At 58.6% G+C, this 26,461-nt stretch overlaps 1 protein-coding gene across 1 annotated transcript; it reads right to left on the bottom strand.

Moving 5' to 3' along the window:
* Positions 1-3,350: 3,350 nt before the first annotated feature.
* On the bottom strand, positions 3,351-12,111 carry ITGAL (integrin subunit alpha L; the record flags this gene model as incomplete). The annotated part of the gene is made up of 25 exons (XM_083853359.1): positions 11,959-12,111; positions 11,293-11,401; positions 11,108-11,199; positions 10,542-10,600; positions 10,319-10,433; positions 10,098-10,228; positions 9,495-9,640; positions 8,844-8,982; positions 8,612-8,762; positions 8,443-8,510; positions 8,223-8,349; positions 7,667-7,815; positions 7,433-7,570; positions 7,046-7,249; positions 6,830-6,960; positions 6,278-6,426; positions 6,042-6,193; positions 5,700-5,822; positions 5,402-5,614; positions 4,319-4,423; positions 4,125-4,204; positions 3,930-4,016; positions 3,752-3,827; positions 3,544-3,657; positions 3,351-3,431 (listed from the first exon to the last, which is right to left on the bottom strand). Coding segments are annotated over exons 1-25 (3,015 nt in total), but the record flags the coding sequence as incomplete, so codon positions are not given.
* Between the last annotated feature and the right edge of the window lie 14,350 nt (positions 12,112-26,461).

Here is a 26,461-nt window from a genome sequence, read left to right as displayed (position 1 = left end):
CCCCACCCCATAACCAGCCCCATAACCCCGCCCATAACCCAGCCCCATAACCCCACCCCATAACCCCACCCCATAACCCCACCCCATAACCCCACCCCATAACCCCACCCCATAACCCAGCCCCATAACCCCACCCCATAACCCCACCCCATAACCCCACCCCATAACCCCACCCCATAACCCAGCCCATAACCCAGCCCATAACCCCACCCCATAACCCCACCCCATAACCCCACCCCCATAACCCCACCCCATAACCCCACCCCATAACCCCACCCCATAACCCAGCCCCATAACCCCACCCATAACCCCACCCCATAACCCAGCCCCATAACCCCACCCCATAACCCCACCCCATAACCCCACCCCATAACCCAGCCCCATAACCCCGCCCCATAACCCCGCCCCATAACCCCACCCATAACCCCACCCCATAACCCCACCCCATAACCCCACCCCATAACCCCACCCCATAACCCAGCCCCATAACCCCACCCCATAACCCCACCCCATAACCCCACCCCATAACCCCACCCCATAACCCAGCCCCATAACCAGCCCCATAACCCCACCCCATAACCCCACCCCATAACCCCACCCCATAACCCCACCCCATAACCCACCCCATAACCCCACCCCATAACCCGGCCCCATAACCCCACCCCATAACCCCACCCCACAACCCAGCCCCATAACCCAGCCCCATAACCCCACCCCATAACCCCACCCCATAACCCCACCCCATAACCCAGCCCCATAACCCCACCCCATAACCCCACCCATAACCCCACCCCATAACCCCACCCCATAACCCAGCCCCATAACCCAGCCCCATAACCCCACCCCATAACCCCACCCCATAACCCCACCCCATAACCCCACCCCATAACCCCACCCCATAACCCACCCCATAACCCAGCCCCATAACCCACCCCACAACCCAGCCCCATAACCCAGCCCCATAACCCAGCCCCATAACCCAGCCCCATAACCCCCCCCCATACCCCAGCCCCATAACCCCACCCCATAACCCCACCCCATACCCCAGCCCCATAACCCCACCCCATAACCCCACCCCATAACCCAGCCCCATAACCCCACCCCATAACCCAGCCCCATAACCCAGCCCCAGCCCCATAACCCACCCATAACCCCACCCCATAACCCCACCCCATAACCCCTCCCCATAACCCCACCCCATAACCCCACCCCATAACCCAGCCCCATAACCCCACCCCATAACCCAGCCCCATAACCCCGCCCCATAACCCCACCCCATAACCCCACCCCATAACCCCACCCCATAACCCAGCCCCATAACCCCGCCCCATAACCCCACCCCATAACCCCACCCCATAACCCCACCCCATAACCCCACCCCATAACCCCACCCCATAACCCCACCCCATAACCCCGCCCCATAACCCAGCCCCATAACCCAGCCCCATAACCCCACCCCATAACCCCACCCCATAACCCAGCCCCATAACCCCACCCCATAACCCCACCCCATAACCCGGCCCCATAACCCCACCCCATAACCCCACCCACCACCCAGCCCCATAACCCAGCCCCATAACCCCACCCCACAACCCAGCCCCATAACCCAGCCCCATAACCCCGCCCCATAACCCAGCCCCATAACCCCCCCCCATACCCCAGCCCCATAACCCCACCCCATAACCCACCCCATAACCCCACCCCATAACCCCACCCCATAACCCACCCATAACCCCACCCCATAACCCCGCCCCATAACCCACCCCATACCCCAGCCCCATAACCCCACCCCATAACCCCGCCCCATAACCCCACCCCATAACCCCACCCCTAACCCCACCCCATAACCCCACCCCATAACCCAGCCCCATAACCCCGCCCCATAACCCCACCCCATAACCCCACCCCATAACCCCACCCCATAACCCCACCCCATAACCCCACCCCATAACCCCGCCCCATAACCCAGCCCCATAACCCAGCCCCATAACCCCACCCCATAACCCCACCCCATAACCCAGCCCCATAACCCCACCCCATAACCCCACCCATAACCCGGCCCCATAACCCCACCCCATAACCCCACCCCACAACCCAGCCCCATAACCCAGCCCCATAACCCCACCCCACAACCCAGCCCCATAACCCAGCCCCATAACCCCGCCCCATAACCCAGCCCCATAACCCCCCCCCATACCCCAGCCCCATAACCCCACCCCATAACCCCACCCCATACCCCAGCCCCATAACCCCACCCCATAACCCCACCCCATAACCCCACCCCATAACCCCACCCCATAACCCCACCCCATAACCCCACGCCATAACCCAGCCCCATAACCCCACCCCATAACCCCACCCCATAACCCCACCCCATAACCCCACCCCATAACCCAGCCCCATAACCCCACCCCATAACCCCGCCCCATAACCCCACCCCTTAACCCCGCCCCATAACCCCGCCCCATAACCCCACCCCATAACCCCGCCCCATAACCCCACCCCATAACCCAGCCCCATAACCCCACCCCATAACCCCACCCCATAACCCCACCCCATAACCCCGCCCCATAACCCCACCCCATAACCCCGCCCCATAACCCCACCCCATAACCCCGCCCCATAACCCCACCCCATAACCCCGCCCCATAACCCCACCCCATAACCCCACCCCATAACCCCACCCCATAACCCCGCCCCATAACCCCACCCCATACCCCAGCCCCATAACCCCACCCCATAACCCCACCCCATAACCCCACCCCATAACCCCACCCCATAACCCCACCCCATAACCCCGCCCATAACCCCGCCCCATAACCCCACCCCATAACCCCACCCCATAACCCCACCCCATAACCCCACCCCATAACCCCGCCCCATAACCCCACCCCATAACCCCGCCCCATAACCCCGCCCCATAACCCCACCCCATAACCCCACCCCATAACCCCACCCCATAACCCCACCCCATAACCCCACCCCATAACCCCGCCCCATAACCCCACCCCATAACCCAGCCCCATAACCCGGCCCCATAATCCCACCCCATAATCCCACCCCATAACCCCACCCCATAACCCAGCCCCATAACCCGGCCCATAATCCCACCCCATAACCCCACCCCATAACCCCACCCCATAACCCCACCCCATAACCCAGCCCCATAACCCCGCCCCATAACCCCACCCCATAACCCCACCCCATAACCCAGCCCCATAACCCCACCCCATAACCCCGCCCCATAACCCCACCCCATAACCCCGCCCCATAACCCCGCCCCATAACCCCACCCCATAACCCCACCCCATAACCCCACCCCATAACCCCACCCCATAACCCAGCCCCACCTGGGCCATGCTCCGCTGCAGCTCCCTCCCCTCCTCCCCGACCTCACCCTCGTCCAGAGCCTCGCAGGCGGTGCCGTCCTCCTGGGGGGGGTGTCAGGGACAAAAGGGGGGGGGGGGGCGGTTAGGACCCCCCCCCATAGCAAATTTGGGGGGGGGGGGACCCCATCGTGTGGGTCTGGGGGCGCTCGCTCACCATGCGGACGCTGGGGGCCCAGCGCAGGCCGTGGGGCAGCGCGGGGGGCAGGAGCACAAAGGCCGTCAGCTCCGGGGGGGGGACGCCGGGGGGGGCAGGCAGGAGGGTCTCCAGCTGCGGATTTTGGGGGGGGGGGGTCCTCAGGAAATGGGGGAGGGGGGGGGGGTTATTTTGGAAGGGGGGGGGGGAGGGGGGGGCGGTTCCTCACCTGGTAGTGGTGCCGCAGGGTCTTGTGGCGGGGATCGCCGGAGGTGAAGTTGAGGTAGGGGGTGGAGTCCTCCTGCCTGGGGGGGGGGGGGGCAGAATTGGGGGGGGGGGTGTCGATAATTGGGGGGGGTGTCGATAATTGGGGGGGGTGGTCCCAATGGGGGGGGGGGGGGTCTCACCATCTGGCGACGATGCTGACGGCGTAGCGCACGGGGACGTGCCAGGTGACCACGTTGTCCGTCAGGGTGCTGGGCGGCTCATTGTCGCTGCGGGGGGGGGGCGACTGTGTCACTCCCCCCCCCCCAAATTATCGCACCCCCCCCCAAATTATCGCACCCCCCCCCCCAAATTATCGCCCCCCCCCCCCCCCCCACCTGCTGGCGTTGGCCGTCAGCTCCAGCTTCTCGTCCCACGAGCTGTTCTGCAGGACGTCGAAGACCACCTCGAGGTCCACCTGGTGGCACGCGGGGGCTCAGTGCAGTGACACCCCCCCCCCGCCACGGTGCCCCCCACCCCCCCATGGTGCCCCTAGCCCCCCCCCCCCCCCCCAGCCCCCCCAGGCACTCACCACGCTGTCGGCGCGCAGCACGGGGCGGCTGACGTTGCACACCAGGTCCCGGGGGCCTGCGGCCGTCGCCTGCTCCTGGCAGCTGATGGCCACGGGGGAGGTGCCCTAGAAATGGGGGGGGGGGGCAAGGGGGGGGTCCCCATTCGGGTGGGCTGGGGGGGGGTGGGGGGGGGGGTGGGGGGCCAGGGGGACAGCCCCCCGTTGGTGGCACCTCGGCGGCGTTGGCCGTGCCCTGGGTTGACCTGGCCTCCGGGGCCATCCCCCGGGTTGACCTGGCCTCCGGGACCATCCCCCGGGTTGACCTGGCCTCCGGGACCATCCCCCGGGTTGACCTGGCCTCCGGGACCATGCCCCCGGGTTGACCTGGCCTCCGGGACCATCCCCCGGGTTGACCTGGCCCCTGGGGCCATCCCCCGGGTTGACCTGGCCTCCGGGACCACACCCCGGATTGACCTGGCCTCCGGGACCAACCCCCGCCGGTTGACCTGGCCTCCGGAACCATCCCCCGGGTTGACCTGGCCTCCGGGACCATGCCCACCCCCCCGGGTTGACCTGGCCTCCGGGACAATGCCCCCTGGGTTGACCTGGCCTCCGGGGCCATGCCCCCGGTTGACCTGGCCTCCGGGACCATGCCCTAGGTTGACCGGGCCTCCGGGACCATGCCCCCCCCCCCCCGGTTGACCTGGCCTCCGGGACCATCCCCCCGGTTGACCTGGCCTCCGGGACCATGCCCTAGGTTGACCTGGCCTCCGGGACCATGCCCCCCCGGTTGACCTGGCCTCCGGGACCATGCCCCCCCGGGTTGACCTGGCCTCCGGGACCACCCCCCCTCCGGGTTGACCTGGCCTCCGGGACCATGCCCCCCCGGGTTGACCTGGCCTCCGGGACAATGTCATGGGTTGACCTGGCCTCCGGGACCATCCCCCCCCCCCCCCCCCCCCCCCCCCGGGTTGACCTGGCCTCCGGGGTCCCGGGGGGGCCTGGACGGAGGATTTGGGGCGGTGCCCTCCCCCGGTGACCCCGGTGCCTCCAGCACGAGGGGTGGCAGCCACGGGGGTCCCCGGGGAGAAGCCCCCCGCTCACCTGGGTGGCGCCGGCCCTCCGGAAGGAGAGCCCCCGCGGGTGGCGGAGGCGCAGGGTGGCCCCGTAGGCGTCCTCCCCGCCGTTGTGCAGCCGCAGGGCCACCGCCAGCTCCACGCCGGGGGCCCCCGCCAGCACCGCGCCCCCCGGCAGCGCCGAGACCCTCAGGTCGGCCTCGCACACCTCGTCGGCCCCGCAGTTCTTCTCGAAGGGGACCTGCGGAGCGGGGTGGGGGGGGTCAGCGGCCCCCCCCTGGCCCCACGTCCCGCCCTAGGGTCGGGGCTGGGCCCCTTGCACCCACCTCGGTCCATCCCGATGTGATCTCGGGGTTCAGGACGAGGCTGGGGGCGTCCCGGGGCCCGGCAGGGTCCAGGGAGAAGTTGACAGCCACGCGGATGGGGGTGACGAAGTCCTCGAGGCAGGTCTGGGGTGGGGAGGGGGCCCCCATCAGCGGCAACCTCCCCACGTGTGGGGTCGCCCCGCGTGGGTCCAGCATCACCCGTCACCAGGAGCACTTCGATTTGGGGTCGCCCTCATCAGGTCTAACCCTCTATAGGGTGTCCCGTCATCAGGAGCACCTCGCTACGGGGTTTCCCATCACCAGGAGCACCTCAACACGGGTTTGAGGCCGGTGGGGCCCTACCAGGATGTGCAGCGTCTCCTGCAGGCACTTGTCCTCCCTGCGCAGCTCCAGGTGCCCGTCCCACTGCCGCCTCCCGTCGCCCAGGGCCCCGCGGCCCCGAACCCGCTGCGGGTCCACGTCCACGTGGAAGGCGAGGGGCACGACCAGGTCTCCTGGGGTGGGTGGGTGGGGGGGACACATGGGGTTCAGTGGGGGGGTGGGACACGGACTGCCCCCTCTCTGCAGACCACCCGGACCTGTGTAGGAGGTGGTGTCCAGGCGGGCCCGGAAGCAGAGCTGGAGCTGGACGGAGGCGCCGGTGTTGTTGGAGCAGTCGACCATCCTGAGCGAGATCCGTGCCGGCGAGAAGCTCAGGTTCGAGGTCACCGTCACGATGGGCAGGGAGCTGGGGGGGCACGGAAATGGGGCTGGGGCTGCCCTGGCATTGGCCCCGTCTATGGCCCCATCCCCATCCCATTTCCATCTCCATCCTATCTAATCCCATCCTATCCCATCTCCATCTCCATCTCCATCTCCATCTCCATCTCCATCTCCATCTCCATCTCCATCTCCATCTCCATCTCCATCTCCATCTCCATCTCCATCCCATCCCCATCTCCATCTCAATCCCAATCCCATCTCCATCTCCACCCCAATCCCATCCAATCCCATCTCCATCTCCATCCCAATCCCATCTCCATCTCCACCCCCATCCCATCTCCATCCCAATCCCAATCCCATCCCCATCTCCACCCCAATCCCATCCAATCCCATCCCCGTCTCCACCCTGACCCCGCCCCATGTCCCACCTCAGCACCACCACGTGTCCCTGGGTCCCCACGGCGAGGTCCACCATCCCATCCCCGGTCACGTCCATGGCCCCGTCCAGCGCCTGCCCGAAGAAGCGGAGGCCGGGGCCCCCCACGCGGCCCTCCAGCCGCTGTGGGGTGGGGTGCGGAGTCAGACGTGTCCCCACGGCATCCCCCACCCCATCCACCCTGCGTCCACATCCTCCCACGCCCCACCTGGCTGTAGCTTGGCTCCAGGCCCCCGCTGCGCCCGGAGAAGATGTAGACGGCGCCGTGCTCCTCGTCCTCCATGGGGGCCCCCACGGCCACCTCGGCCACCCCGTCCCCGTCCAGGTCACCCAGCGCCGCCAGCGCCGCCCCGAAGCGCCCCAGGGGGTGCCCTGGGGCTCCGCAGAGCTCCCCGGCCTCCTCCAGCCCATCCTGGGGGGGGGGGGGCGGGGCAGAAGGGGCGTCAGGATGGGGGAAGGGGGGTTGGGATTGGGTCGGAGGGGTGGGATGTGGGATGGGGATGGGGATGGGGATGGGGATGGGGATGGGGATGGGGATGGGGATGGGGATGGGGATGGGGTTGGGACGGGTCCGCCCCACAGGGTGACCCCTTACCTGCCCCCACTGGTAGAGGTGCACGCGCCCCCCCCGGCGCCCGTCGAAGTGCATGGGGGCCCCCACCAGCAGCCCCTCAGCCGCCCCGTCCCTGTCCCCATCCAGAGCGCAGAGCGTGGCCCCAAAGTACGACCCCACCTGCGTGGCCGTGGTGACATCGGTTGGGGTGGGGGGGGGTGGGGGTCCCTAAAATGCCCCCACCCCCCCCCCCCCCAAATCCCCCCCCATACTCACCTGCTCCCCGGCCAGGCTCTGCTGCGCCTGCCAGCCCCCTCCGGGCCCGGACACCTCGAAGAGCACCACGCGCCCCACGTGCCCGTGCCGGGGGGCCCCCGCTGCCAGCAGCGACCGCCCGGGGCGCGGGACCCCCACCACCGAGTAGCCTAGTCGGGGGGGGGACACAATGGTCCCACCTATCCCAGTAATTGCAACCCCCTCCCCAGTTTGTCTCCCCCCAGTTCAGGTCCCCCCCCATTTGCACGTTCCCCCTCCCATTTGCTCCCCACTTTGAGCAGCCCACCCAGGGTCCCCTTGCACACCAGGACCACCCCCCTGCCCCCCCCCAGTCCCCCCAATTTGTGTGTCCCCCCCCCCCCAGCGTCCCCCAGTTGGGTCCCCCAGTCCCCCAGTTGGGTCCCCGCCATCTACGGTTCCCCCAGCCTGGTCCTCACCAGCTGGGACCCTCCCAACCCAACCTCTCCCCGTTTGGCTCCCCCCCATTCGGCCCCCCCCCGGACATGTCCCCTCCCCCCCCCCATCAGGCCATGCCCCCTTCCCCTCCCCCCCATACCCAGGTAGGTGTCCGTCAGGTTCTCGGCCAACGAGGGGCTGGGCACGAAGACCTGCGGCCCCGGCGCCATCTGCACCAAGCCCCCGGCCCAGTTGTCGGCCCCCACTGCTCCGGTCACGTGACGGCCCTGGGGACAAGGAGGGTGGTGGTGGTGGGGGGGGGGGGTGACAAGGGGGGGCCTGGAACCCATGGGTGCCCCCTCCCCAGGGTCCTGTCTCACGTTGATGGCGTCGACGCTGAAGCCGCTGGAGGAGAGCTCGAGGTGGAAGCGGTTCTGGTCGCTGGTGCCTGCAGGAAGGTGGGGGGGGGGGGTTGGGACCCCGAAATTGGTGGCGGGGGTGGGGGTGGGGGGTGGGGGGGCGCCTGGAGGTGTGTGTGTGGGGGGGCACCTTCGATGTCGTAGATCTTGGCCTGCAGCTCGCGGAAGAGCCCGCGCAGCTTCTCAAAGCTGTCCAGCACCTTGACGAACTCGGAGCTGGGCCGCGATGCAAACTGGCTGAGGTAGAGCTGAGTGTTGGGGCTGTTGAAGTTGTTCCCCACCTGCGGGCACCGGCGGCGTCAGGTGGTCCCCGGCCACCCCTCTGCATCCCCTATCCCCTATCCCCTCCACACCCCCCGCACCCCGATGATGTAGCGCATGATGCCGCGTTCCTCGGCTTCCTGCACAGTGCCGCTGTCGGTGGCGTCGCCATCCGTGATGATGATCATCACCCGCTTGGCCCCCGCCCGAGCCCCGTTCTCAGGGGTGAAGATGTTCTCCCTGCGGGGTGGCCACAGGGTGATGGGGGGGGGGGGGGGGCGTGGGGTTGACCGTGGGGTGATGATGGGCATGGAGGTGGCCATGGGGTGATGGGGGTGGCCATGGGGTGATGGAGGTAGCCATGGGGTGATGGGGAGTGTGGAGGCGGCCATGGGGTGAAGGAGATGGCCATAGGGTGATGGGGAGCGTGGAGGTGGCCATGGGGTGATGGGGGTGGCCATGGGGTGATGGAGATGGCCATGGGGTAATAGGGGAGGCCATGGGGTGATGGTGGCCATGGAGGTGGCCATGGGGTGATGGGGGTGGCCATGGGGTGATGGAGGCGGCCATGGGGTGATAGGGGTGGCCATGGGGTGATGGTGGCCATGGAGGTGGCCATGGGGTGATGGAGGTGGCCATGGGGTGATAGGGGTGGCCATGGGGCGATGGAGGCGGCCATGGGGTGATGGTGGGCCATGGAGGTGTCCGTGGTTGGGTGATGGGGGTGGCCGGGGGGGGTGCGGGGCCCTCACGCCACATATTTGATGGCCGAGAAGGTGTCGGTGAGGCTGCGGAGCTGCACCAGGTCCTGCAGCAGCTCCCGCGGCCGGGGCCGCTCGGCGTAGTCCCGCAGCGTGAAGGCCGTCTGTGCCCGGTCTGAGAACTGCACCGCCGCAAACTAGGGGGGCAATGCGGGCCTGTAGTCCCCCATAGCCCCCCCATGGGCTCTATAGACCCCCACGGGCCCTACAGACCCCCCCACGGGCCCTACAGACCCCCCCACGGGCCCTGTAGACCCCGCTATTGGCCCCATAGACCCCCTTGGGTGCTGCCGACCCCAGGATCCCCATATAGTGTCCGTTGTCCCCCTATAGATCCCGTGGCCCCTATATCCCCCATACACCCTCTCCCCCCCACAATAGCCCCCAGACCCCGTATCCTCCACACCTGATAGCCCCCAGACCCCATAGCCCCAAGTCGTCTCCACCACCCCTACAACCTCCGCAGACCCCCCGACCCCCCCCACCCCCCCCACATCACCCCACGACCCTACCGCCCCCGTAGCCCTCCCTGCCCCCCACGGCCACCCATCGCCCTACAGCCCCTGCTGCCCCCACCCCGCGCCCCCTCCTCACGCGGATGGAGCTGTTACTCAGCTGCTCCATCACTTCCACCATGAAGTCGCGGATGGCCCCGAACTGCGCCGAGTTCATGCTGTTGGAGCCGTCGAAGAGGAAGGCGAGGTCCACCATGCCCGGCAGGCACACTGCAGCACCACGGGGTGGGTTTCGGAGGCCGTCTGGGGTGGGGGACACGATGTGGGCCCCCCCCTTGTCCCCCCCCCCAGGTTCCTCACCCTGGTAGCCGGGGTTCAGCTCCTCCTGTGGCCGCAGGTCGGGGCCGAGGACCAGGCAGATGCCGCTGACGTAGACGTTGCGGTCGCACTCGCGCGTCAGCCCGGGGCCGCAGGCCTTTCGGGGGGGGGGGGGGGGGGAGGGGGGGTCAGGGAGACGCGCGGTGGGGCCGGGACCCCCCCGGATCTGCCCCACAGCTCCCACCCGAGCCCCAGCCCCACTCACGATGGTGGTGTTGCCGTCGCGGGCCAGAGCCATGCCCATGTGGGAGGCGGTGCTGTTCCCTGCGCGGCGGGGGGGGGGACACGCATGGTCCTGGCCTTTTCACCAGCCCAAACCCGGTCCCGTCCCACCGCCATCACCTCCACCCCGTCCTCCCCCCTTGTCCATCCCGTTCCCCTCCCAACCCTATCCCCATAACGCCTCCGTGCCCATCCCATTTCCACCCAACCCCATCCCTTGTTCTTGTCCATCCCATTCCCAACCCTATTCCCTGTCCTTCCTCCCCGTCCATCCCATTCCCATCCCAATCCCGACCCCCATCCCCGCCCCCATCCCTATGTCCATCCCATTCCCATTCCAACCCCAACCCTATCCCCGTCCTTCCTCCATGTCCATCCCCTTTCCGCCCAATCCCATCCCTTCTCCATCCCGATCCCTCCTCCATTCCCATCCCGATCCCTCCTCCATTCCCATCCCAACCGAATCCCCACCCCTTTTCCTTGTCCGCCCCCATCCCACCCCTTTTCCCGTCCCTCGCCCTTGCCCACCCCACCCCGTCCCCTCCCCACCTTCCGCCTCCAGCTCCGTGCACCTCCCGCTCTCCACCTCGCACTGGTACAGCCGCCCCGTGCCCTCCTCCGCCGGGGCTCCCACCACGATCCTGGGGTGAAAAATGGGGGTTTGTTCTGCGGGGTGGGGGACGGGGACATGGAGGACGTGGGGAGGGGGATTTTTGGGGGGTGGGTTTCCTTACCGTGCCCCCGGGAGCTGCAGCACCTGGTGCCCGAAGCTGCGGGCGCTGTTGTGGCTGAGGACGCGGTGGGGGCTCGGCTGGAGGTTGAACCCCCCCACGGGGGGGAGCACTGTGGGGAGGGGGGGGGGGGGGTTGTGGATGTGTGGGGGTCCTGCCCCTCGCACCCCACCCCATAACGGCCCCACATATCCGTGTGAAGCATCCGCAGGTGGGGTGTGGGGGCTGTGGTTAACCTCGCTTCCTTCCCTTGGCCGTGGGAGAAAGGGGCGGGGGCTCCCAGCATGCCCCGCAGCCACCCCAAACTTGGGGGGGAGGAAGGGGGGGGGGCACTGGGATGCCCCCTCCCCACAGCACCCCTCCGTCCCTGTCCTTCAAACCACCCCAGTAAAATACCCCCCCCAATGTTCCCCCTCCCCAATACCCCTCCAATATCTCCCCAAATACCCCCCCCAATCCCCCCCTCCCCAAAATCCCACCCCCCAAATATCCCCCCAATATCCCCCTCCCCCGTATCTCCCCCTCCCAATATCCCCCACAAATCCCCCTCCCCAATATCCCCTTCAATATCTCCTCCCCCCCAATATCCCATGCCCAACATCCCCCTCCCCAATACCCCCCCAGTCCCCCTCACCCCCTGCCCTAACGTGTCCCTGTCCCCCCCCTCACCAGCCAGCAGGACCCCCACAAGGACCAGGCCTCCAGCGGAGGCCACGCAGCCTCCGCTCGCCGCCGGTGCCGCCATTGCCGCGCGCTCGGCGGCCTCCCCCGGCACTACGCGCCCCCCCCCCCCCCCCGCCCCCCAAAAACCACTTCCTTCCGTGCCCACAGCGCAGGCGCAACGGGGATGTGGAGGCAGTGGCGGGTGGGGTGGGGAAGCAGAGGACTCCCTGAGGACTTCCAGTCCTCCCCTGGGTGCTGAGGAGACCACCAGAGGCTACCCAGGGACCCCCCAAAGGAGCCTCCGGCACAAGCTCGAGGCCTCGCAGGGCTCTGCAAGGTCCTCCATCCCAAATAAATGCCTCCCGCTTGGAACTGGGGGCCTCCCGTGGTCCTCTACAGGTATCCCAGTGTCACCCAGCGCCCTCTAGGATGCCCTAGAGGCCTCCCAGGGCACTCTAGGGTGCCCTACGAGCCTCCTCCTGTACCCTAGAGGCAAAATAAGGACATTTCCCGGAGTCAAGAGGCCTCTGGAGGCTTCGCAGGGCTCTCCAGTGCGCTCTCAGGCACACTGCAGACCTCCCGCGGACTTCTCCTGAACGTTAGGATCCTACTTAGGGTTCGGTTCAGTGTTCCGGTTAGGGTTATGTTTAGGGTTGTTAGGAAAGAGTGAAGACGCAGAGTCCTGTTGAGTGTGGGGTTGCGTAAAGGCTCCCCCAGGGAGTTCAGGTGTACCCAAAGGCTTCCGCTGAGAGCACTTTTTGATGGCAGAAAGTGGCACCGTGCGTGTTTTTTCGGGTCTAACTCGGGTTGAGCTTCTTGTTGCGGTTAGGGTTATGTTTAGGGTTGTTAGGGAAGAGTGAAGACGCAGAGTCCTGTTGAGTGTGGGGTTGCGTAAAGGCTCCCCCAGGGAGTTCAGGTGTACCCAAAGGCTTCCGCTGAGAGCACTTTTTGATGGCAGAAAGTGGCACCGTACGTGTTTTTTCGGGTCTAACTCGGGTTCAGCTTCTTGTTCCGGTTAGGGTTATGTTTAGGGTTGCTAGGAAAGAGTGAAGACGCAGAGTCCTGTTGAGTGTGGGGTTGCGTAAAGGCTCCCCCAGGGAGTTCAGGTGTACCCAAAGGCTTCCGCTGAGAGCACTTTTTGATGGCAGAAAGTGGCACCGTACGTGTTTTTTCGGGTCTAACTCGAGTTCAGCTTCTTGTTCCGGTTAGGGTTATGTTCGCTGCATTTACTCTTGATTAGGGAAGCTGAGGCGATTCCAGATAAGAAAGGGTTAAGAATGTAACTCTTAAAGGAGAACAGAACATTAGGTGTAGGGCAGGAAACAGATGTACGGACAATGTATCTCGAAATAGGACATATACGGGCAATATATCTCGAACAAGACATTGGAATCCAAGATAAGAAAATAATGAGCAGAAGATTCGAAGAAAAAACAGTCCTTGCGGTTAGGAAGAAAGCTAACTCAGCAGAATCCTGACCAAGGGTGAAAAGTACGCTGTGAGGAAGACTTATGGCCTTCCTCTCTGAGACCACCGACCACAGCTCGACGACCCCTGCCCAAGACCACCGAGAGGATCTGCGCAGGACACAAAAAACTGATTAGCATGAGAAGCGAGAGTAGGCGGGGTTAGATAATGAATATGTATAGGCGTTAATAAAATATTAATCACTGTGATGTATAAATTTGGGACGGCTTTTCACTTCGGGATGCACGATAGGCGGAAAGATCCCCCGCGCATCCGGTGCCGTCAATAAAGAATAAATCACTTAAAGAAATTGGATTTATGATCTTTGAATCACTCTACTACATCAAATAGAGTAAAATTCCAGTTTCTCTTTTAGAGGTGCTCTAGGTGGCTTCAGAGAACGGGTGGAAGCATCTGCCATGTGGGGTACGTAAGCGGCTGAGGTAAAGGAGGGGATGAGAGTAACTGTCCTAAGGGTGCAGTGGCTTTTATTGCTGTGGTTGCTTTCTCTTCTGTTTATCAGGTGCCACAGGCAAGGTGGGCCGTGATAGTCTTTAGAATAGGAGCAAAGCAGGTCACTGGAATGCTGTTTGGTTCCTGAGAAAGGTGTTGCAGAGGAAAAAGGTGGTCTGGCGTGGCAGCTCCTGATGGTGGTCTTCTTCAGTAGGTGAAGCGGTGCCTGAAGCCCCATGCCGTGGAGCCTGAGCACGCCTCGCTGAGGATGAAGCCTGCTTTCCAGCAGTTCCCAAAACTGTGTTGAGGCTGAAATGGTGTGTCTGTGTTTGGGCTGGGGTTGCACCTTGGTGAGTGTAGGGATGAGTTTTAAGTTGGTGCAGCAGAGGGCCAGGCTCCATTGTCCTGTAGTGTGTTTTGACCCATCAGCATAGCCTTTTGGTTTTCAGATAGCCTACTCAAGTACGTGAATTTTTCTGCGAGTGATGTTATTACATGGGATTGGTGACTTTTTTTGATGTGTGATCTGTTATGCTCCTAGATTTTTCTTTCTATCTAAAGAAATGTTAGAGCTAATTCTAGCCGAGAAAAAATCAGTTACTTGCTTGGTCATATTGTCCTTTCAATATTCAAAGCTGCAGCAAAAGCATGGGGATTGTTGCTTCTAGAAACACCCCAGTTCTCTTGTCTGCAGTCTGCATGCTGTTGAGCTAAACCAGATTTAAAAAAAAAAAAAAAAAAAAAAAAAAAAAAAACCCACAGCTGCTGCTGCTTGTGCTCTTTCTACTTTCTTGTGCTTTGCCACCTCCCCTTTCCCAGGTGATTGGGTTTGGGTGCTGGGCAGGGCCAAATGGTATATGAGCCCCAGGTATGCCATTAGGGAGTTCATTGTGCCTGGGCTGCTCTTTGGGGTAAGTGCTTTGTTTTTCCTTCAGTCAGTTGCAGGGTTCTTTGGGCAGGTTGGAGTCTATGGATTTCTAGATGTTAAGTGCTTGGAAATCACTTACTAGAGGGATATTTAGCAGAGGTTGCTGGCTCACTTGTTTTTGGGATGGCAGGATACACTTGTGTTTTTGGGTTATATTTGAATCTCTGGATGTATCAAGCCACTTGTGTAACTCTCTAGAGGACTAAAAAGAGCCTGATTACACACTACAAGAGGCTTGACCACGTAGGCGCAGTATTACCAAGAGACTGAGCAGGGTCGTATCAGAGTTACCTTTTTCATCTGTAAAGGGTAGGTCTGTGATCGGCGCTGCCCGCCTGGGCACATTTTCGTGTGGTGCTGCCCGGGCACATTTATCTTAGATGGAGCTAACGAGCAGCTGAAGTAAAGCAACTGGGAAGAGAGAGGTATTGCAGCAGGTACGCTGTGGCTGTGAGGTGCCTCAGGGGGTGCTTTTCTCTCGTCTCTGCAGGTGCCTGGTGTAGTCTTGGACAGGGAAATCCCCGTGTCACGGAGCAGTGAGGGAAGGTGAGCGTGTTGTCAGCCTGGTCGTCCCTTAACCGAAGTGAAGGGGTGTAGTGAGTTGATGTGGCAAGGTTTTGGTAGCAGGGGGCTCTAGGGGTGGCTTCTGTGAGAAGAATCTAGAAGCTGCCCCACGTTAGGTAAGGGCCCCGCTGCTGAGCGGAGCCAATAAGCGATGTTGTTTGCGCGTCTGTGAGAGCATATTTAAGACAGGAAAAAAAAAATAAAAACACGCTGGTCCATGCAGCAGCTGGGAGAGCAAGAGGAGTGAGGAACAGCCTTGCAGGCGCCAAGGTCAGTGAAGAAGGAGGGCGAGAGGTGCTCCAGGCACTGGAGCAGAAGTCCCCTGCGGCCTGTGGTGAGGACCACGGTGAAGCAGGCTGTCCCCCTGCAGCCCACGGAGTACCACGGTGGAGCAGGGTTCCATGCTGCAGCTGGTGAAGGAGAGCACGGTGGAGCAGGTGGACCTGCACTGACGGAGGCTGCGGCCTGTGGAAGACCCCTGCCGGAGCAGATTCCGGGCCGGACCTGTAGACCGTGGAGAGGAGACCACGCAGGAGCAGGTGAGCTGGCAGGAGCTGCTGCCCGTGGGGGGACCCAGGTTGGAGCAGTTTGCTCCTGAGGGATGGACCCCGTGGTATGGACCTACGTCTGGAACAGTTCTGGAAGAGCTGCTGCCTGTGGGAAGGCCATGCCAGATCAGTTGACCAAGGACTGCGTCCTGTGGGAGGAACCCCACAGCACAGGGGACGAGGGCGTCCGAGAAGGAGTGGCGGCGAAGAAGCGCTATAGACTGACCATAAACACCGGTCATCTGCACCGCTGGGGGGGAGAAGGTGGAAGAGGGTGGTTGGGGGGGGGGGAAGGTGCTTTTGGTTGCTTTCCTTCGTATCTCGCTTCTCTACATCGTGTAGTAATAAGCAATAAATCTTTCTGTCTTCCTATGCTGAGTGTGTTTTGCCTGTCACTATATTTACTGTGTAATCTCCTCGTCCTTATCTCAACCCTTGAGCCCTTTTCATCGTATTTTTTCCCTGTTATTCTTTGAGGAGGGGGAGTGAGAGAGTGATTGTGGTGGAGCTCGGTTGCCCACCCCAGTAAAACCACCACAGGGGAAGATGTTCAGGTGTTTCCCTCTGAGGGTCTGAGGTGAGGCTGTTTGGGACAGAGCAGCAGTGTGGCAGGTGGTCGCTTGCGAAGACAGTGATCATTTTGTCCCTAAGTATTTTCAGGTGGCATGGGTGATGGTGGCCGTTCCTTTCGAGCTTGGATCTAACTTCCAGGTACAGAGGCAAGTGGACTGCTGTTTTGAAACGAAAACATTAAATATGGGGTCACTTCTGTTGTTGAGGGATGGGTGCTAATGCTGTCAGCTGAATGTTTGTCTTCTGACTGTGTTTTCCTTTGTTCAGGCTGAAACGCAGTGTGCAGTACAGGACGTCACAACCCGAGCTACCTCTGGAGTGACTCTGGTGAGTGATGAACAGAGGTAGCTGTTATTTTTGGGGTGCGGTTGTCGCTGCACTTACTCTACTACATCAAATAGAGTAAAATTCCAGTTTCTCTTTTAGAGGTGCTCTAGGTGGCTTCAGAGAACGGGTGGAAGCATCTGCCATGTGGGGTAGGTAAGCGGCTGAGGTAAAGGAGGGGATGAGGGTAACTGTCCTGAGGGTGCTGTGGCTTTTATTGCTGTGGTTGCTTTCTCTTCTGCTTATCAGGTGCCACAGGCAAGGTGGGCTGTGACAGTCTTTGGAATAGGAGCAAAGCAGGTCACTGCAATGCTGTTTGGTTCCTGAGAAAGGTGTTGTAGAGGAGAAAAGCTTTCAATATTCAAAGCTGAAGCAAAAATAAATAAACCACAGCTGGTGCTCCTCCTCTATTTTCTTGGGCTTTGCCCCTCCCCTTTCCCAGGTGATTGGCTTTGGGTTCCAGGCAGGGCCTGGTGGTCATTGAGTCACAGGCATCCCATCAGAGAGCTCATTGTGCCTGGGCTGCACTTTGGGGTAAGTGCTTTGTTTTTCCTTCAGTCAGTTGCAGGTTTCTTTAGGTGGTTAAGAGTCCATGGACCGATGCGTTTCCAGGTAGAGACCGGTACGCCCATCTTTGTGAGGTAACAACTAGTAGGATCTGTTAGAGTAAACCAATCTAGTAATAGGTGCCTGTATTGTATGCAGCTCTTCTTCAGGTGAGTAATTGTTATAGCATGTTTACGGATAGGATGTCAATGTTACTTTGTGTGTTTGCTTTGTGGTTCTGGGTCCCTTATGATTTCTGCAGAATTAAGGCAAATATTATCAAAGTTACAACCTTGGTGGCAAAGTGATGGAGCAGGGTTTAGGAGATAAGTATGATTGAAGCTCCCTGTATAAGCATGTATCTGAAAAGAGCAGCAGTAGGCGTGTAAGGGGTGGTCTTTTCCAGGGTTAGGGACAGTTTGTTATAGTTTTGGAGCTTTTGCCTGCGGTTTGGGTGGCTGTAGAGTCTTTAGACGTTGCAGCCTTCTAGATTTTAAGTGCTTGGAATTCACGTAATAGAGGTGTGCTTAGGAGGCGTTGCCGGCTAACTCGTTTTTAAGAAATGGTGGGGTACGGTTCCTCGACTGCATAAGCGCTGTAGTATTACCAAGAGACTGAGCAGGGTCACCGTTCTCATCTGTAAAGGGTAAGTCTGTGATTACCCCTGTTGGGGCTGCTGTGCATTCATGGCCTTTTGGTATTTGTGGACCTGAGGGTGTGTTTTTTTTTCTGGCTCTCGTCTCTGTGTTTGAGTCCTGTGCAAGGAGCTGTACTGTTTGTGTGTCCATCACGGATATGACCTCCTCTTTTCGTTTCTTGTAGCCCAGGGCATGGGCACGGACACTTGAATGAGGCACGAGGGTGAGTAGACAGCAGTGTGGGCCCTGAGTTGGTCAGTGGATTGTGTTGGTCTGCTTTGCCTGTTGGCAGGCTTTGGAAGCACCTTGCGACAGCAGAGTACATCTCCTGCCACGTTCCTGTGGCGCGCCAGGCGTCAGCAGTTCCAGTTCCTGAAATGCTGGAGATGCTCGGAGCACAAGAGGAGCTGGGAGCGTGATGCATCTCCTTGGGATGTTAGGTGAGCGAAGCGGTGGTACTGGGTGGGGGAACGTGGGTCTGGGGCTTCTTGGCTGTTGGGGTAGGGGAGGAAAGAAGAGGAGTGGGTATAGACTGTTTTGTGGATTGTCATTTTTGTTTGTTCTTTCTCCTTGGTCTAAGCTACGTGACCTTGGCTCAGCACAGTAAATGGAAGCGCTAAGCCTGGATCGGGAGGGTGAATGGAGTACAGTTGGAAAAAGGGCATTGTTTTTGGTTTGGTAGTCTATTGGTCCCACCTCTGGGTGACTCCTCTTTTCCGGGGACGAAGAAGATACTGGGAACATCCTAGTTGGCCTCTGTGGTCCACCTTGAGGACGGATTGTGACCCCTGAGAATTAAGTCCAGGGGCAAATACTGTGTGTTTGGGGGTGGTAGGCAGGGGAAGGCGGGCAGTTGTTTCGAGTTGGTCTATCTGACTTCAGTAGCAGAGCAGGTCAGTGGACTACTGTTTTGTTTTTGAGGTGGGTGTTTCACTGGAAGAAGTTTGGCTGGTGTGCCAGTGCCTGATGGCACTTTATTTCTGCAGGTGAAGAGGAGCCTCGTGCCGGAAGCAATGTCCTGGCTAGCCTTCGTGTTCCTTGATGAGGATGGAACCTGCCTCCCATCATTCCCAAGGTAAGTTGTGGGGCAAGTGCTATGTTTGCTTTCGGGTTTTGAATGCACACGTAGGGCGAGGGTCTGTGCTTTTAAGTCATTGCTGTGGATGGGGCCTTTTAGGATTGATCACGGTCAGACAGTGTGTGGGGGCGTGGGATTCTGTCAGGTACGGCTTGAGCACGTGCCAGGCAGGGCAGTTCCAGCTTGGTGTCTGTGTTCTGTGTTGTCTGTGCTGTGCTGTTGCTCCTGGTGCTTGGCAGCCCCTGGGGAAGCCGTCCTGAGGGTGCTGAACACTTGACCTCACTGGAATAATGCTGATGCTCAATCGGAAGCTGAGCATTTCTTGTCTTGCAGTGGGAGCCTAAAGAGATCATTTCTTCTGTGCGTGTAATTTTTTTGTATCAAATGTTTCTTGATGTGATCATCATATGTTACGCGCTCCTCAGGTCTTGATATCCTCATTGCCTTTTTCCACTGGACAGATTAGATGGGCAACTTGTTAGCCACACCAAAGGTCCTAAATGCTTGTTTCGTCATCGTAGGGCTGATCTGAGCACGTCTTGTCTTGCAGTCGCAGCTTAAAGCGCAGATGTGTTTCAGGTCTTGTGCATCATATTCGGTTTCAGATGGCATCTGTTTCCATCCTCGCTGTTGCGGAAGTCATGTGGGCTTCATCAGGAGCTCTGTCTTGGGAGTTCATTTCGGAAGCATTTTTCTTCTGGGGTTTGCACTCCCCATCCTTCTGGTCTCTTGCCTTGAAGGCAGGCTTTTTATGCCTCCATCATCCCAGTTCTGGCAGTTGCTTCCAGTCACAGGTCGTGACATTTGAGTCCCTCCTTGGGTCTGCTGCAGAGCACCTGTTCTGACTTGCTGTAGGGCTTCCCTCTGGGAGTCCTTTTTTTTTTGCGCCTTGTGTTCTGTGTTTTGTTCGTAATGTTTGTAGCGTGCCTGTGTGTGTGTGTTTGGCCTGGAGCTGTCCTGCCTGGCAGTTAGTGATGGTAGCTACCGTGGCGGTGTACTAATACATTGTCCAAGCTGTTTTGGCAAAGACATCCAGTCTGCCTCTGGGCACGTACTGAAGGGCAGCTGGCACAGAGTCATCTCCATGGTGTTTGGCAAATGTGGAGGGGGAGACCTGAGCTGCTTGCGAGCAGCTGTTTGCATAGTGCTTGAGTAGTGCTAGAGGACAGGTCTGTCATTGAATCTTGAAAGCTCGCAGATGTGGGGTTCTGATTTGTTTATTTGTATTTCTTTCCCCTCCCCAGTAGGAGGGGTAAACATTAGGAGGAACTGGTCACAGGAAAGAGCTCCTTTTGGAACTGTCAAGGACGTGGTAGGCAACCCGGTGACTGGCTTGATCTACTTTCCAGGTGGCTGAGTCCTGTTGAGTGTGGGGTTGCGTAAAGGCTCCCCCAGGGAGTTCAGGTGTACCCAAAGGCTTCCGCTGAGAGCACTTTTTGATGGCATAAAGTGGCACCGTACGTGTTTTTTCGGGTCTAACTCGGGTTCGTTTTCCTGTTCCGGTTAGGGTTATGTTTAGGGTTGTTAGGAAAGAGTGAAGACGCAGAGTCCTGTTGAGTGTGGGGTTGCGTAAAGGCTCCCCCAGGGAGTTCAGGTGTACCCAAAGGCTTCCGCTGAGAGCACTTTTTGATGGCAGAAAGTGGCACTGTACGTGTTTTTTCGGGTCTAACTCGGGTTCAGCTTCCTGTTCCGGTTAGGGTTATGTTTAGGGTTCTTTGGAAAGAGTGAAGACGCAGAGTCCTGGGAGCGTGGGGTTGCGTAAAGGCTCCCCCAGGGAGTTCAGGTGTACCCAAAGGCTTCTGCTGAGAGCACTTTTTGAACGCAGAAAGTGGCACCGTACGTGTTTTTTCGGGTCTAACTCGGGTTCAGCTTCTTGTTCCGGGTAGTGTTATGTTTAGGGTTGTTAGGAAAGAGTGAAGACGCAGAGTCCTGTTGAGTGTGGGGTTGCGTAAAGGCTCCCCCAGGGAGTTCAGGTGTCCCCAAAGGCTTCCGCTGAGAGCACTTTTTGATGGCAGAAAGTGGCACCGTACGTGTTGTTTCGGGTCTAACTCGGGTTCAGCTTCCTGTTCCGGTTAGGGTTATGTTTAGGGTTGTTAGGAAAGAGTGAAGACGCAGAGTCCTGTTGAGTGCGGGGTTGCGTAAAGGCTCCCCCAGGGAGTTCAGGTGTACCCAAAGGCTTCCGCTGAGAGCACTTTTTGATGGCGGAATGTGGCACCGTACGTGTTTTTTCGGGTCTAACTCGGGTTCAGCTTCTTGTTGCGGTTAGGGTTATGTTTAGGGTTGTTAGGAAAGAGTGAAGACTCAGAGTCCTGTTGAGTGTGGGGTTGCGTAAAGGCTCCCCCAGGGAGTTCAGGAGTACCCAAAGGCTTCCGCTGAGAGCACTTTTTGATGGCAGAAAGTGGCACCGTACGTGTTTTTTCGGGTCTAACTCGGGTTCAGCTTCTTGTTCCGGTTAGGGTTATGTTTAGGGTTGTTAGGAAAGAGTGAAGACGCAGAGTCCTGTTGAGTGTGGGGTTGCGTAAAGGCTCCCCCAGGGAGTTCAGGTGTACCCAAAGGCTTCCGCTGAGAGCACTTTTTGATGGCAGAAAGTGGCACCGTACGTGATTTTTCGGGTCTAACTCGGGTTCAGCTTCTTGTTCCGGTGAGGGTTATGTTTAGGGTTGTTAGGAAAGAGTGAAGACGCAGAGTCCTGTTGAGTGTGGGGTTGCGTAAAGGCTCCCCCAGGGAGTTCAGGTGTACCCAAAGGCTTCCGCTGAGAGCACTTTTTGATGGCAGAAAGTGGCACCGTACGTGATTTTTCGGGTCTAACTCGGGTTCAGCTTCTTGTTGCGGTTAGGGTTATGTTTAGGGTTGTTAGGAAAGAGTGAAGACGCAGAGTCCTGTTGAGTGTGGGGTTGCGTAAAGGCTCCCCCAGGGAGTTCAGGTGTACCCAAAGGCTTCCGCTGAGAGCACTTTTTGATGGCATAAAGTGGCACCGTATGTGTTTTTTCGGGTCTAACTCGGGTTCAGCTTCTTGTTGCGGTTAGGGTTATGTTTAGGGTTCTTTGGAAAGAGTGAAGACGCAGAGTCCTGTTGAGTGTGGGGTTGTGTAAAGGCTCCCCCAGGGAGTTCAGGTGTACCCAAAGGCTTCCGCTGAGAGCACTTTTTGATGGCATAAAGTGGAACCGTGCGTGTTTTTTCGGGTCTAACTCAGGTTCAGTTTCCTGTTCTGGTTAGGGTTATGTTTAGGGTTGTTTGGAAAGAGTGAAGACGCAGAGACCTGTTGAGTGTTGGGTTGTGTAAAGGCTCCCGCAGGGAGTTCAGGTGTACCCAAAGGCTTCGGCTGAGAGCACTTTTTGATGGCAGAAAGTGGCACCGTACGTGTTTTTTCGGGTCTAACTCGGGTTCAGCTTCTTGTTGCGGTTAGGGTTATGTTTAGGGTTGTTAGGAAAGAGTGAAGACGCAGAGTCCTGTTGAGTGTGGGGTTGCGTAAAGGCTCCCCCAGGGAGTTCAGGTGTACCCAAAGGCTTCCGCTGAGAGCACTTTTTGATGGCAGAAAGTGGCACCGTACGTGTTTTTTTCGGGTCTAACTCGGGTTCAGCTTCTTGTTGCGGTTAGGGTTATGTTTAGGGTTGTTAGGAAAGAGTGAAGACGCAGAGTCCTGTTGAGTGTGGGGTTGCGTAAAGGCTCCCCCAGGGAGTTCAGGTGTACCCAAAGGCTTCCGCTGAGAGCACTTTTTGATGGCAGAAAGTGGCACCGTACGTGTTTTTTCGGGTCTAACTCGGGTTCAGCTTCTTGTTGCGGTTAGGGTTATGTTTAGGGTTGTTAGGAAAGAGTGAAGACGCAGAGTCCTGTTGAGTGTGGGGTTGCGTAAAGGCTCCCCCAGGGAGTTCAGGTGTACCCAAAGGCTTCCGCTGAGAGCACTTTTTGATGGCAGAAAGTGGCACCGTACGTGTTTTTTCGGGTCTAACTCGGGTTCAGCTTCTTGTTCCGGTTAGGGTTATGTTTAGGGTTGTTAGGAAAGAGTGAAGACGCAGAGGCCTGTTGAGTGTGGGGTTGCGTAAAGGCTACCCAGGGAGTTCAGGTGTACCCAAAGGCTTCCGCTGAGAGCACTTTTTGATGGCAGAAAGTGGCACCGTACGTGTTTTTTCGGGTCTAACTCGGGTTCAGCTTCTTGTTCCGGTTAGGGTTATGTTTAGGGTTGTTAGGAAAGAGTGAAGACGCAGAGTCCTGTTGAGTGTGGGGTTGCGTAAAGGCTCCCCCAGGGAGTTCAGGTGTACCCAAAGGCTTCCGCTGAGAGCACTTTTTGATGGCAGAAAGTGGCACCGTACGTGTTTTTTCGGGTCTAACTCGGGTTCAGCTTCTTGTTGCGGTTAGGGTTATGTTTAGGGTTGTTAGGAAAGAGTGAAGATGGAGACTCCTGTTGAGTGTGGGGTTGAGTAAAGGCTCCCCCAGGGAGTTCAGGTGTACCCAAAGGCTTCCGCTGAGAGCACTTTTTGATGGCAGAAAGTGGCACCGTACGTGTTTTTTCGGGTCTAACTCGGGTTCAGCTTCCTGTTCTGGTTAGGGTTATGTTTAGGGTTGTTAGGAAAGAGTGAAGACGCAGAGTCCTGTTGAGTGTGGGGTTGCGTAAAGGCTCCCCCAGGGAGTTCAGGTGTACCCAAAGGCTTCCGCTGAGAGCACTTTTTGATGGCATAAAGTGGAACCGTGCGTGTTTTTTCGGGTCTAACTCAGGTTCAGTTTCCTGTTCTGGTTAGGGTTATGTTTAGGGTTGTTTGGAAAGAGTGAAGACGCAGAGACCTGTTGAGTGTTGGGTTGCGTAAAGGCTCCCGCAGGGAGTTCAGGTGTACCCAAAGGCTTCGGCTGAGAGCACTTTTTGATGGCATAAATTGGCACCGTACGTGTTTTTTCGGGTCTAACTCGGGAGCAGCTTCTTGTTCCGGTTAGGGTTATGTTTAGGGTTGTTAGGAAAGAGTGAAGACGTAGAGTCCTGTTGAGTGTGGGGTTGCGTAAAGGCTCCCGCAGGGAGTTCAGGTGTACCCAAAGGCTTCGGCTGAGAGCACTTTTTGATGGCAGAAAGTGGCACCGTACGTGTTTTTTCGGGTCTAACTCGGGTTCAGCTTCTTGTTGCGGTTAGGGTTATGTTTAGGGTTGTTAGGAAAGAGTGAAGACGCAGAGTCCTGTTGAGTGTGGGGTTGCGTAAAGGCTCCCCCAGGGAGCTCAGGTGTACCCAAAGGCTTCCGCTGAGAGCACTTTTTGATGGCAGAAAGTGGCACCGTACGTGTTTTTTCGGGTCTAACTCGGGTTCAGCTTCTTGTTGCGGTTAGGGTTATGTTTAGGGTTGTTAGGAAAGAGTGAAGACGCAGAGTCCTGTTGAGTGTGGGGTTGCGTAAAGGCTCCCCCAGGGAGTTCAGGTGTACCCAAAGGCTTCCGCTGAGAGCACTTTTTGATGGCAGAAAGTGGCACCGTACGTGTTTTTTCGGGTCTAACTCGGGTTCAGCTTCTTGTTCCGGTTAGGGTTATGTTTAGGGTTGTTAGGAAAGAGTGAAGACGCAGAGGCCTGTTGAGTGTGGGGTTGCGTAAAGGCTCCCCCAGGGAGTTCAGGTGTACCCAAAGGCTTCCGCTGAGAGCACTTTTTGATGGCAGAAAGTGGCACCGTGCGTGTTTTTTCGGGTCTAACTCGGGTTCAGCTTCTTGTTGCGGTTAGGGTTATGTTTAGGGTTGTTAGGAAAGAGTGAAGACGCAGAGTCCTGTTGAGTGTGGGGTTGCGTAAAGGCTCCCCCAGGGAGTTCAGGTGTACCCAAAGGCTTCCGCTGAGAGCACTTTTTGATGGCAGAAAGTGGCACCGTACGTGATTTTTTCGGGTCTAACTCGGGTTCAGCTTCTTGTTGCGGTTAGTGTTATGTTTAGGGTTGTTAGGAAAGAGTGAAGACGCAGAGTCCTGTTGAGTGTGGGGTTGCGTAAAGGCTCCCCCAGGGAGTTCAGGTGTACCCAAAGGCTTCCGCTGAGAGCACTTTTTGATGGCAGAAAGTGGCACCGTACGTGTTTTTTCGGGTCTAAGTCGGGTTCAGCTTCTTGTTGCGGTTAGGGTTATGTTTAGGGTTGTTAGGAAAGAGTGAAGACGCAGAGTCCTGTTGAGTGTGGGGTTGCGTAAAGGCTCCCCCAGGGAGTTCAGGTGTACCCAAAGGCTTCCGCTGAGAGCACTTTTTGATGGCAGAAAGTGGCACCGTACGTGATTTTTCGGGTCTAACTCGGGAGCAGCTTCTTGTTCCGGTTAGGGTTATGTTTAGGATTTTCAGGAAAGAGTGAAGGCGCAGAGTCCTGTTGAGTGTGGGGTTGCGTAAAGGCTCCCCCAGGGAGTTCACGTGTACCCAAAGGCTTCCGCTGAGAGCACTTCTTGATGGCAGAAAGTGGCACCGTACGTGTTTTTTCGGGACTAGGTCGGGTTCAGCTTCTTGTTCCGGTTAGGGTTATGTTTAGGGTTGTTAGGAAAGAGTGAAGAGGCGGAGTCCTGTTGAGTGTGGGGTTGCGTAAAGGCTCCCCCAGGGAGTTCAGGTGTACCCAAAGGCTTCCGCTGAGAGCACTCTTTGATGGCATTAAGTGGCACCGTACGTGTTTTTTCGGGTCTAACTCGGGTTCAGCTTCTTGTTGCGGTTAGGGTTATGTTTAGGGTTCTTTGGAAAGAGTGAAGACGCAGAGTCCTGGTGAGTGTGGGGTTGTGTAAAGGCTCCCCCAGGGAGTTCAGGTGTACCCAAAGGCTTCCGCTGAGAGCACTTTTTGATGGCATAAAGTGGCACCGTGCATGTTTTTTCGGGTCTAACTCGGGTTCAGCTTCTTGTTCCGGTTAGTGTTATGTTTAGGGTTGTTAGGAAAGAGTGAAGACGCAGAGTCCTGTTGAGTGTGGGGTTGCGTAAAGGCTCCCCCAGGGAGTTCAGGTGTACCCAAAGGCTTCCGCTGAGAGCACTTTTTGACGGCAGAAAGTGGCACCGTACGTGTTTTTTCGGGTCTAACTCGGGTTCAGCTTCTTGTTGCGGTTAGGGTTATGTTTAGGGTTGTTAGGAAAGAGTGAAGATGGAGACTCCTGTTGAGTGTGGGGTTGAGTAAAGGCTCCCCCAGGGAGTTCAGGTGTACCCAAAGGCTTCCGCTGAGAGCACTTTTTGATGGCAGAAAGTGGCACCGTACGTGTTTTTTCGGGTCTAACTCGGGTTCAGCTTCCTGTTCTGGTTAGGGTTATGTTTAGGGTTGTTAGGAAAGAGTGAAGACGCAGAGTCCTGTTGAGTGTGGGGTTGCGTAAAGGCTCCCCCAGGGAGTTCAGGTGTACCCAAAGGCTTCCGCTGAGAGCACTTTTTGATGGCAGAAAGTGGCACCGTACGTGTTTTTTCGGGTCTAAGTCGGGTTCAGCTTCTTGTTG

The sequence above is a fragment of the Anser anser genome (genome assembly GCF_964211835.1).
Source record: "Anser anser genome assembly, contig: HAP1_SCAFFOLD_120, whole genome shotgun sequence".
Classification (NCBI taxonomy): domain Eukaryota; kingdom Metazoa; phylum Chordata; class Aves; order Anseriformes; family Anatidae; genus Anser; species Anser anser.
This window is presented reverse-complemented; position numbering and strand designations above follow the sequence as displayed.